This window comes from Pseudophryne corroboree, chromosome 6 (genome assembly GCF_028390025.1).
Source record: "Pseudophryne corroboree isolate aPseCor3 chromosome 6, aPseCor3.hap2, whole genome shotgun sequence".
Classification (NCBI taxonomy): domain Eukaryota; kingdom Metazoa; phylum Chordata; class Amphibia; order Anura; family Myobatrachidae; genus Pseudophryne; species Pseudophryne corroboree.
The window spans coordinates 123,926,761-123,938,986 of record NC_086449.1 but is presented as its reverse complement, the minus strand read 5'-3'; the positions used below and the strand labels follow the sequence as shown (position 1 = coordinate 123,938,986).

General features: G+C 50.4%; 1 protein-coding gene across 2 annotated transcripts in view; it reads left to right on the top strand.

The window, feature by feature from the left end:
• Positions 1 to 12,226, top strand: part of FHIP2B (FHF complex subunit HOOK interacting protein 2B) — a 56,153-nt gene that overhangs the window by 10,870 nt on the left and 33,057 nt on the right. For both annotated transcript variants that reach the window (XM_063931820.1, XM_063931819.1), the window contains exons 7-11: positions 221 to 423; positions 527 to 638; positions 738 to 814; positions 1,017 to 1,206; positions 1,575 to 1,735. In XM_063931820.1, the coding sequence (XP_063787890.1) occupies positions 221 to 423; positions 527 to 638; positions 738 to 814; positions 1,017 to 1,206; positions 1,575 to 1,735 (743 nt within the window). The remainder of the gene's footprint in view (positions 1 to 220; positions 424 to 526; positions 639 to 737; positions 815 to 1,016; positions 1,207 to 1,574; positions 1,736 to 12,226) is intronic.

Sequence of the window (12,226 nt, the reverse complement as noted above, 5' to 3'; positions counted from 1 at the left end):
TGGGGAGGATATGGAGGGAGGACTGTACTGTGTAACCTGTCATACTCCTCTCAGTCACAGAAAGGGAGTATAAGAGATGCAGCTGGGGAGGATATGGAGGGAGGACTGTACTGTGTAACCTGTCATACTCCTGTCAGTCACAGAAAGGGAGTATAAGAGATGCCGCTGGGGAGGATATGGAGGGAGGACTGTACTGTGTAACCTGTCATACTCCTCTCAGTCACAGAAAGGCCGGTTGGCAGTACATGCCCGAGAGGCACTCCTCGGGGTTCTGCGTACTGCTCGGGAGGAGACCTCCGCACGCCTCATTGCACAGAGTGACCTAAGCCAGCAAGTGACGGAACGGCTGTGTGAGCTGCACGATGGCATTCCCCTAAGCACTCATCCATGCGACATCACAGCCCAGGCGGGCACAGACTGGAGGTCAGAGTCACAGCACTGTAGATGTTCCTTGCAGGGGAAATGCATTCCCACCTCCACAGTTATATATACGTGTCCCAAGTGTGACTGTCACTTTGGTCTGCAGGGTGGAGGTAAGCAGTGAGGACTTAGATGCCATGCCTCCTGAAGTGTCGGCTGTGCGGCGGTTCCTCTGCTGGGCGGAGTACTGTGACTGCCTGCTACAGGAGTCCCATCAGGTGTGACCCTCGTACCGTGGACTCACCCCATCCCACAAACACACATTGCTGGTGCTGATTGCCTTGTCTACCTAACCCTCTCTCATCTTCCTGTTATAGATGGTCGCAGTGTCAATAGCAGATTCCATCATGGAGGGCTACCTGCGGCGGACTCTACAGGATGAGCTGCTGGAGGTGTGAGTATCCATGGATGCAGAGGCTGGAAGGATGGTTATGGAGGTGACTGGATAATACAGCCTGCCGAGTCTTTAGTGTGAGCAGTCAGTTCTGGAGTTATATGTTGGAGTGGATGCGAGACTGCTGTAGTTGGAGATGCCTCTGTGGAATTATCAGTACAACTCAGTAGCACAGACTGAGCCCTGTGTGGTCTCTCTCCAGATCAGAACTACGTATCCTGCGCAGCACGGCTCTGCTCACTGCGCTGCTCCAGCGCCTGCACTCAACCCAGCTTCTGTATCAGCTCCTCGCTTTCCTGCTCGGAGAGGATAGAGGTCCAGAGAAGAAGAGTGACGGAAGCCCGCAGCTCCGGTCTCGGCTCATCCAGAGGTGTAACCACCTGTCTGATGAGGTAACACAACCACCTGTCTCACTGCCACATGTGCAGGGGTCCCATACTGCCTTATGCATGAGGGCCTAATGCACAGCAGATGAATCAATTGCAAAAAGACCTAAAGTGCAGGGAAAGGTTCTGAGATAAGAGGATTTGTTGTCACTCCTTATTATAGTTGTTGCAAAATTTGCCCAAAATCACAAAGTTACCTATTTCTGGGTACCTTGGATTTCAGTACTACTTATATCACTAGTCTGTACCTTTATGCCATGAAACATGGCTTTGCATATAGATTTTCTGTGCAAGTATTGTGTCTCACTTATTCTCTGGTTCTAGGTATTGATGTGATGTGTGATTGATACAGGGGATTTTTTATCTTTCTACAGATAAGTCTCGGGTCACTGCGGCTGTTTGAGGAAATTCTTCAGTTACCGGTGGCGATTGGTGTGCACAGCCTGATTCTCCGTAACCTGGAGGCACGTGGGTACCTGGCAGCGGCTAATGAGGACAGTCGGGCACATGAGAGTGAAGCCTTTGAAGGCACAGAGTAAGTTATGACATTCCTGCCGGCGTGACTGTGTCTGTGTCTGACACACATAGCTGGATCTGGCACAATTTTAATCACATACTATCGCAGTACATCTATTTGGGATTGTGAGTTTAAAGGTCCATGAAGTATGAAATACAAACTAATTACAAATATGTGAGTGTAAATGTTCTGATTCTTTAGATATGTACGAGTATTACAGGCAGCCATGTTTTCTCTGACGTCCTAGTGGATGCTGGGAACTCCGTAAGGACCATGGGGAATAGCGGCTCCGCAGGAGACTGGGCACAAAAGTAAAGCTTTAGGACTACCTGGTGTGCACTGGCTCCTCCCCCTATGACCCTCCTCCAAGCCTCAGTTAGATTTTTGTGCCCGGCCGAGAAGGGTGCACACTAGGGGCTCTCCTGAGCTTCTTAGTGAAAGTTTAGTTTTAGGTTTTTTATTTTCAGTGAGACCTGCTGGCAACAGGCTCACTGCATCGAGGGACTAAGGGGAGAAGAAGCGAACCTGCCTGCTTGCAGCCAGCTTGGGCTTCTTAGGCTACTGGACACCATTAGCTCCAGAGGGACCGAACACAGGCCCAGCCTCGGAGCTCGGTCCCAGAGCCGCGCCGCCGGCCCCCTTACAGAGCCAGAAGCAAGAAGAGGTCCGGAAAAATCGTCGGCAGAAGACATCAGTCTTCAACAAGGTAGCGCACAGCACTGCAGCTGTGCGCCATTGTTACTCAGGCACACTTCACACTTCGGTCACTGAGGGTGCAGGGCGCTAGGGGGGGGCGCCCTGAGCAGCAATGTAAACACCTTGGCTGGCATAAATACACCACATATAACCCCCAGGGCTATATGGATGTATTTTAACCCCTGCCAGAACTCACCAAAAAGCAAGAGAAAAGGCCGCCGAGAAGGGGGCGGAGCCTATCTCCTCAGCACACGGGCGCCATTTTCCATCACAGCTCCGCTGGAAGGACGTCTCCCTGACTCTCCCCTGCAGTCCTGCACTACAGAAAAGGGTAAAAAAGAGAGGGGGGCACTAATTTGGCGCAGTTTTAATACTAACAGCAGCTATAAAGGGAAAAGCACATTTTATAGTGGTATTCCTGTCTATATATAGCGCTCTGGTGTGTGCTGCATACTCTCCCTCTGTCTCCCCAAAGGGCTAGTGGGGTCCTGTCCTCTATTAGAGCATTCCCTGTGTGTGTGCGGTGTGTCGGTACGATTGTGTCGACATGTTTGAGGAGGAAAATTAGATGGAGGCGGAGCAATTGCCTATTATAGAGTTGTCACCCCCTAGGGAGTCGACACCTGAGTGGATGAGCTTATGGAAGGAATTGCGTGACAGTGTCAGCTCTTTACGACAGACAGTTGACGACATGAGACAGCCGGCTACTCAGCTTGTGCCTGTCCAGGGGTCTCAAACGCCATCAGGGGCTTTAAAACGCCCGTTACCTCAAATGGCAGACACAGACACGGATACTGACTCCAGTGTCGATGATGAGGAGACAAACGTGACTTCCACTAGGGCCACACGTTACATGATTGAAGCAATGAAAAATGTATTGCATATCTCTGATAATACAAGTACCACTAAAAAGGGTATTATGTTTGGTGAGAAAAAACTGCCTGTAGTTTTTCCTGTATCCGAGGAATTAAATGAAGTGTGTGATGAGGCGTGGGTTTCCCCCGATAAAAAACTGATAATGGATAGGGCACGTTGGGAAACACCCCCTAGGGTGGATAAAGCGCTCACACGCTTGTCTAAACAGGTAGCACTACCCTCTCCTGATACGGCCGCCCTAAAGGAACCTGCCGATAGAAAGCTGGAGAATATCCTAAAATGTATATACACTCACACGGGTGTTATACTGCGACCAGCAATCGCCTCAGCCTGGATGTGCAGTGCGGGCCTGGCGTGGTCGGATTCCCTGACTGAAAATATTGATACCCTAGATGGGGACAGTATATTACTGACTATAGAACATTTGAAGGATGCATTTCTATATATGCGTGATGCACAGAGGGATATTTGCCGACTGGCATCAAGAGTTAGCGCGCTGTCCATTTCTGCAAGAAGAGGTTTATGGACGCGGCAGTGGTCAGGTGATGCGGATTCTAAAAGGCACATGGAAGTATTGCCTTATAAGGGGGAGGAGTTATTTGGGGTAGGTCTATCAGACCTGGTAGCCACGGCAACTGCTGGAAAATCCACATTTTTACCCCAGGTAGCTTCTCAACCTAAGAAGACGCCGTATTATCAGGCGCAGTCCTTTCGGCCCCATAAGGGCAAGCGGGCAAAAGGCGCCTCATTTCTGCCCCGTGGCAGAGGGAGAGGAAAAAGGCTGCAACAAACAGCCAGTTCCCAGGAGCAAAAGCCCTCTCCCGCCTCCGCAAAGTCCTCAGCATGACGCTGGGGCTTTACAAGCGGACTCAGGCACGGTGGGGGCCCGTCTCAAGAAGTTCAGTGCGCAGTGGGCCCACTCGCAAGTGGACCCCTGGATCCTTCAGGTGGTATCTCAGGGGTACAAATTGGAATTCGAGACGTCTCCCCCTCGCCGTTTTCTAAAGTCTGCTTTACCGACGTCTCCCTCAGACAGGGAGGCAGTATTGGAAGCCATTCACAAGCTATATTCCCAGCAGGTGATAATCAAGGTACCCCTCCTACAACAGGGAAAGGGGTACTATTCCACACTATTTGTGGTACCGAAGCCGGACGGCTCGGTGAGACCAATTTTAAACCTAAAATCCTTGAACACTTACATACAAAGGTTCAAATTCAAGATGGAGTCACTCAGAGCAGTGATTGCAAACCTGGAAGAAGGGGACTATATGGTGTCTCTGGACATCAAAGATACTTACCTACATGTCCCAATTTACCCTTCTCACCAAGGGTACCTCAGGTTTGTGGTACAGAACTGTCACTATCAGTTTCAGACGCTGCCGTTTGGATTGTCCACGGCACCCCGGGTCTTTACCAAGGTAATGGCCGAAATGATGATACTCCTTCGAAGGAAGGGAGTTTTAGTTATCCCTTACTTGGACGATCTCCTGATAAGGGCAAGATCCAGGGAACAGTTGGAAGTCGGAGTAGCACTATCTCAGATAGTGCTGCGCCAGCACGGTTGGATTCTCAATATTCCAAAATCGCAGCTGATCACGACGACACGACTTCTATTCCTAGGGATGATCCTGGACACAGTCCAGAAAAAGGTGTTTCTCCCGGAGGAGAAAGCCAGGGAGTTATCCGAACTAGTCAGAAATCTCCTAAAACCAGGCCAAGTCTCAGTGCATCAATGCACAAGGGTCCTGGGAAAGATGGTGGCTTCTTACGAAGCAATCCCATTCGGCAGATTCCACGCAAGAACCTTCCAGTGGGATCTGCTAGACAAATGGTCCGGGTAGCATCTTCAGATGCATCAGCGGATAATCTTGTCACCAAGGACAAGGGTGTCTCTCCTGTGGTGGTTGCAGAGTGCTCATCTTCTAGAGGGCCGCAGATTCGGCATTCAGGACTGGGTCCTGGTGACCACGGATGCCAGCCTGAGAGGCTGGGGAGCAGTCACACAGGGAAGAAATTTCCAGGGCTTGTGGTCTAGCCTGGAGACATCACTTCACATAAATATCCTGGAGCTAAGGGCCATCTACAATGCTCTAAGCCTAGCAAGACCTCTGCTTCAAGGTCAGCCGGTGCTGATCCAGTCAGACAACATCACGGCAGTCGCCCACGTAAACAGACAGGGCGGCACAAGAAGCAGGAGGGCAATGGCAGAAGTTGCAAGGATTCTTAGCTGGGCGGAAAATCATGTGATAGCACTGTCAGCAGTGTTCATTCCGAGAGTGAACCGTTGGGAAAAACCAAAGGTGGACATGATGGCGTCCCGCCTCAACAAAAAACTAGACAGGTATTGCGCCAGGTCAAGGGACCCTCAGGCAATAGCTGTGGACGCTCTGGTAACACCGTGGGTGTACCAGTCAGTGTATGTGTTCCCTCTTCTGCCTCTCATACCCAAGGTACTGAGAATCATAAGAAGGAGAGGAGTAAGGACTATACTCGTGGCTCCGGATTGGCCAAGAAGGACTTGGTACCCGGAACTTCAAGAGATGCTCACAGAGGACCCATGGCCTCTACCTCTAAGAAGGGACCTGCTCCAGCAGGGACCCTGTCTGTTCCAAGACTTACCGCGGCTGCGTTTGACGGCATGGCGGTTGAACGCCGGATCCTGAAGGAAAAAGGCATTCCGGATGAAGTCATCCCTACCCTGATCAAAGCCAGGAAGGATGTAACCGTACAGCATTATCACCGTATTTGGCGTAAATATGTTGCGTGGTGCGAGGCCAGGAAGGCCCCTACAGAGGAATTTCAACTGGGTCGTTTCCTGCATTTCCTGCAAACAGGACTGTCTATGGGCCTAAAATTAGGGTCCATTAAGGTTCAAATTTCGGCCCTGTCGATTTTCTTCCAGAAAGAACTGGCTTCAGTTCCTGAAGTTCAGACGTTTGTCAAGGGGGTACTGCATATACAGCCTCCTTTTGTGCCTCCAGTGGCAGCTTGGGATCTCAATGTAGTTTTGGGGTTCCTAAAATCACATTGGTTTGAACCACTCACCACTGTGGACTTAAAATATCTCACATGGAAAGTGGTAATGCTGTTGGCCCTGGCTTCAGCCAGGCGTGTCTCAGAATTGGCGGCTTTATCCTATAAAAGCCCTTACCTAATTTTTCATACGGACAGGGCAGAATTGAGGACTCGTCCTCAATTTCTCCCTAAGGTGGTTTCAGCGTTTCACTTGAACCAGCCTATTGTGGTACCTGCGGCTACTAGGGACTTGGAGGACTCCAAGTTGCTGGACGTAGTCAGGGCCCTGAAAATATATGTTTCCAGGACGGCTGGAGTCAGAAAATCTGACTCGCTGTTTATCCTGTATGCACCCAACAAGCTGGGTGCTCCTGCTTCTAAGCAGACTATTGCTCGTTGGATTTGTAGTACAATTCAGCTTGCACATTCTGTGGCAGGCCTGCCACAGCCAAAATCTGTAAAAGCCCATTCCACAAGGAAGGTGGGCTCATCTTGGGCGGCTGCCCGAGGGGTCTCGGCTTTACAACTTTGCCGAGCAGCTACTTGGTCAGGGGCAAACACGTTTGCTAAATTCTACAAATTTGATACCCTGGCTGAGGAGGACCTGGAGTTCTCTCATTCGGTGCTGCAGAGTCATCCGCACTCTCCCGCCCGTTTGGGAGCTTTGGTATAATCCCCATGGTCCTTACGGAGTTCCCAGCATCCACTAGGACGTCAGAGAAAATAAGAATTTACTTACCGATAATTCTATTTCTCGTAGTCCGTAGTGGATGCTGGGCGCCCATCCCAAGTGCGGATTGTCTGCAATACTTGTACATAGTTATTGTTACAAAAATCGGGTTATTATTGTTGTGAGCCATCTTTTCAGAGGCTCCTCTGTTATCATGCTGTTAACTGGGTTCAGATCACAGGTTGTACGGTGTGATTGGTGTGGCTGGTATGAGTCTTACCCGGGATTCAAAATCCTTCCTTATTGTGTACGCTCGTCCGGGCACAGTATCCTAACTGAGGCTTGGAGGAGGGTCATAGGGGGAGGAGCCAGTGCACACCAGGTAGTCCTAAAGCTTTACTTTTGTGCCCAGTCTCCTGCAGAGCCGCTATTCCCCATGGTCCTTACGGAGTTCCCAGCATCCACTACGGACTACGAGAAATAGAATTATCGGTAAGTAAATTCTTATTATCGACTTTACTGCAAGATTGCATCCCTTGTCTTTGTTAAAATTTCTTATCAATAGGTAAAAAAGCCTGATGCACGTAGGAAAAGTAAGTGATCTCAGACATTATTGCAGTGTTAGTACGTTTTATAAACTGTAGATCACCCTTCATTCACTTCTGTGTCAGCCTAGAGGAAGGCAAATCCCCTTAATGAGGGAATTGTCAATGTAAATTCCATAGGGAAAGCAATCTTTCCTGACCTCATAGATGACAACCACATCAATTGCCTGGATCAGTCTTACATCACCGTGCTATGATTGGCTGACGCTAGTATGTAATCTCATCCAGTAATGTACAACAACCTGACAGGACTTGTGAGCAAAACCCGCATCTACTTCTTGTTGAGGTCCCCGCTGTGCAATATGGGACCTCCACCCTTCACTATCACACAGGAGACTTTCCAGCTGCTTACCAGGTATACCTTTCACCTTCCTTAGCAAATGCTTTCTCATTGTATTTGTGGCAAGTGAGCTCAGCACTGTGCAGCCTCACACCAGGACCCTCGCCTTAGCTCCAGGGCACTGTAACTATTTCACACTGCAGAATCAGTGTTCACTCTCTCATCACACGTCCAATGCACAAGCACACGGGTGACAGCAGAGGTGATACTGCTTCCACATATCATTGCTGGGTAATACTAATCCCTGCATCCTGCTATCATTGCCTTGTATCTTGCAGCAAATATTTATACTGAGATCCCCTGTACTTTGTCACCTCACTATCCTAGGAGATTATGGGTGTGATTCCCACTTGGATGCCTTTTGCTGGAGTCGCGTCTGTGCAGTTTCTTCATCTGAGCATGGTCCCCATGTGAGCAGCTGTGTCAATGTCTGCAGCTGTTTTCAGTTACACACCTGCGGCAGTCCTATAAGACACAAAGTACCGAAAGCATATGCACCGGACCCGTACTGCACATGTGCATTTTGGGTCTGCGACGGAGGACGGCATCAGCCGACAGTCAGATGCCGTTTGTGGGTGGAGAGGCATGTCTCCGTCATTGCGAGGGAGGGAAGGGGCAGGATGTCCATCAGAGGACGGTGATTTCCTGGCGTCTTCCTGACCCCATGCGTCATGCAGCTGGCCGATGGTGTGGGCGATGGTCCGATACTGTGTTCTAGGATGCAGTTGAGATCAGTAATGCAGCAGGAGGTGTGACGCTGCATTACCATATGAGACCTACCGCTGCTGCTTCTATGTAACTCCAACCACGTCTGAATGAGGGATTATATCTCCATGTGTCTTTAGCCACCCCCTGCTACAACCCTGTCACTGTCCAGGGACATCCTTACAGTTCTGCTATCGTCCATCTAAATGTGTTCTGCAACTCTGCATAAACAAATTGGGGCCACCGCATGCACTGTGGGATTCAGACCCACGCACAGACGAGATAGCATTGGCCGATTGCGTGAATAGTTGCATAGTGTCCCATTCTGAATCAGGCCAGATATATATATTTCTCTGTGGATGCTGGGAACTCCGTAAGGACCATGGGGAATAGACGGGCTCCGCCGGAGACTGGGCACTCTTAAAAGAAAGATTAGGTACTATATCTGGTGTGCACTGGCTCCTCCCTCTATGCCCCTCCTCCAGACCTCAGTTAGTATCTGTGCCCGGCCAGAGCTGGATGCACCCTAGGGGCTTCCTAGAAAAGAAAGTATTTGTTAGGTTTTTTATTTTCAGTGAGATCTGCTGGCAACAGACTCACTGCTACGAGGGACTGAGGGGAGAGAGAAGCAAACCTACCTGCTTGCAGCTGGCTTGTGCTTCTTAGGCTACTGGACACCATTAGCTCCAGAGGGATCGAACACAGGGCCCGACCTCGATCGTCCGTTTCCGCAGCCGCGCCGCCGTCTCCCTTGCAGAGCCAGAAGACGGAAGATAAAGATGAAAAACGGCGGCTGAAGACTCCTGTCTTCATTAAGGTAGCGCACAGCACTGCAGCTGTGCGCCATTGCTCCCATAGCACACCACACACTCCGGTCACTGTTGGGTGCAGGGCGCTGGGGGGGGCGCCCTGGGCAGCAATTAGTTTACCTTTTTGGCACAAATAGCACATAATACAGTGTATAACACTGTATATGTGCAAAAACTCCCTCCATTAACATTATAAGAAGCGGGAGAAGCCTGCCGCTGAGGGGGCGGGGCTATCTTCCTCAGCACAGCCAGCGCCATTTTCTCTTCACAGCTCCGCTGGAAGGACGCTCCCCAGGCTCTCCCCTGCAGTATCCAGTACAACAAGGGTAAAAAAGAGAGGGGGGGCACATAAATTTAGGCGCAAATTGGTGTTAATAAGCAGCTATTGGGAAAAATCACTCAGTATAGTGAAAATCCCTGTGTTATATAGCGCTGTGGTGTGTGCTGGCATACTCTCTCTCTGTCTCCCCAAAGGACTTTGTGGGGTCCTGTCCTCAGTCAGAGCATTCCCTGTGTGTGTGTGGTGTGTCGGTACGGCTGTGTCGACATGTTTGATGAGGAGGGCTACGTGGAGGCGGAGCAGGAGCCGATAAGTGTGATGTCGCCCCCTACGGGGCCGACACCGGAGTGGATGGATATGTGGAAGGTATTAACCGACAGTGTCAACTCTTTACATAAAAGGTTTGATGACGTAACAGCCTTGGGACAGCCGGCATCTCAGCCCGCGCCTGCCCAGGCGTCTCAGAGGCCATCAGGGGCTCAAAAACGCCCGCTAGCTCAGATGGCAGACACAGATGTCGACACGGAGTCTGACTCCAGTGTAGACGAGGATGAGACAAATGTACAGTCCACAACGGCCATCCGATGCATGATTACGGCAATGAAAAATGTGTTGCACATTTCTGACATTAACCCGGTTACCACTAAAAAGGGTATTATGTTTGGGGAGAAAAAGCAGCCAGTGACTTTTCCCCCATCTGATGAATTAAATGAATTGTGTGAAGAAGCGTGGTGTTCCCCTGATAAGAAACTAGTGATTTCTAAGAGGTTACCCGGATAGGTTACGCTGGGAGACATCCCCTAGGGTGGACAAGGCGCTCACACGATTATCTAAAAGGGTGGCACTGCCGTCTCAGGATACGGCCGCCGTAATGGAGCCTGCAGATAGAAAGCAGGAGGCTATCCTGAAGTCTGTATATACACACTCAGGTACTATACTGAGACCTGCTATTGCTTCAGCATGGATGTGTAGTGCTGCAGCAGCATGGTCTGATACCCTGTCAGACAACATTGATACCCTCGACAGGGATGCTATTTTGCTAACCATAGAGCATATAAAGGACGTCGTCTTGTATATGAGGGATGCACAGAGGGACATTTGCCGGCTGGCATCTAGAATAAATGCAATGTCCATTTCTGCCAGGAGAGTATTATGGACTCGGCAGTGGACAGGTGATGCTGATTCTAAAAGGCACATGGAGGTTTTGCCTTATAAGGGTGAGGAATTGTTTGGGGACGGTCTCTCGGACCTCGTATCCACAGCAACAGCTGGGAAGTCGACTTTTTTACCTCAGGTTCCCTCACAGCCTAAGAAAGCACCGTATTATTAAGTACAGTCCTTTCGGCCTCAGAAAGGCAAGCGGGTCAGAGGCGCATCCTTTCTGCCCAGAGGCAGGGGTAGAGGAAAAAAGCTGCACCAGACAGCCAGTTCCCAGGAACAAAAATCCTCCCCTGCTTCCACTAAGTCCACCGCATGACGCTGGGGCTCCACAGGTGGAGCCAGGTGCGGTGGGGGCGCGTCTCCGGAACTTCAGCGACCAGTGGGTTCGCTCACAGGTGGATCTCTGGGTTCTACAAGTGGTATCTCAGGGATACATGCTGGAGTTCGAGGCGACTCCCCCTCGCCGTTACCTCAAATCAGCCTTGCCAGCGGCTCCCAGGGAAAGGGAGGTAGTGCTGGCGGCTATTCACAAGCTGTACCTTCAGCAGGTGATAATCAAGGTTCCCCTCCTTCAACAGGGACGGGGTTACTATTCCACAATGTTTGTGGTACCGAAACCAGACGGTTCGGTGAGACCCATTCTAAATTTAAAATCCTTGAACACTTATGTAAGGAAGTTCAAGTTCAAAATAGAATCGCTCAGGGCGGTTATTGCAAGCCTGGAAGAGGGGGATTTTATGGTGTCGCTGGACATCAAGGACGCTTATCTGCATGTCCCCATTTACCCACCTCACCGGGAGTACCTCAGGTTTGTGGTACAGGACTGTCATTACCAATTCCAGACGTTGCCGTTTGGTCTGTCCACGGCACCGAGGGTATTTACCAAGGTAATGGCCGAAACGATGATACTCCTTCGGAAGAAGGGAGTTATAATTATCCCGTACTTGGACGATCTCCTTATAAAGGCGAGGTCCAAGGAGCAGTTGTTAGTCAACGTAGCACTATCTCGGGAAGTGCTGCAACAGCACGGCTGGATTCTGAATATCCCAAAGTCGTAGCTGATTCCTGCGACGCGTCTGCTGTTCTTGGGCATGATTCTGGACACAGAACAGAAGAAGGTGTTTCTCCTGGTGGAGAAGGCCCAGGAATTGTCATCTCTGGTCAGGGACCTCCTGAAACCAAAACAGGTGTCGGTGCATCACTGCACGCGAGTCCTGGGAAAGATGGTAGCTTCTTACGAAGCAATTCCCTTCGGCAGGTTCCATGCAAGGATCTTTCAGTGGGATCTGTTAGACAAGTGGTCCGGATCGCATCTTCAGATGCATCGGCTGATCACCCTGTCCCTGAGGGCC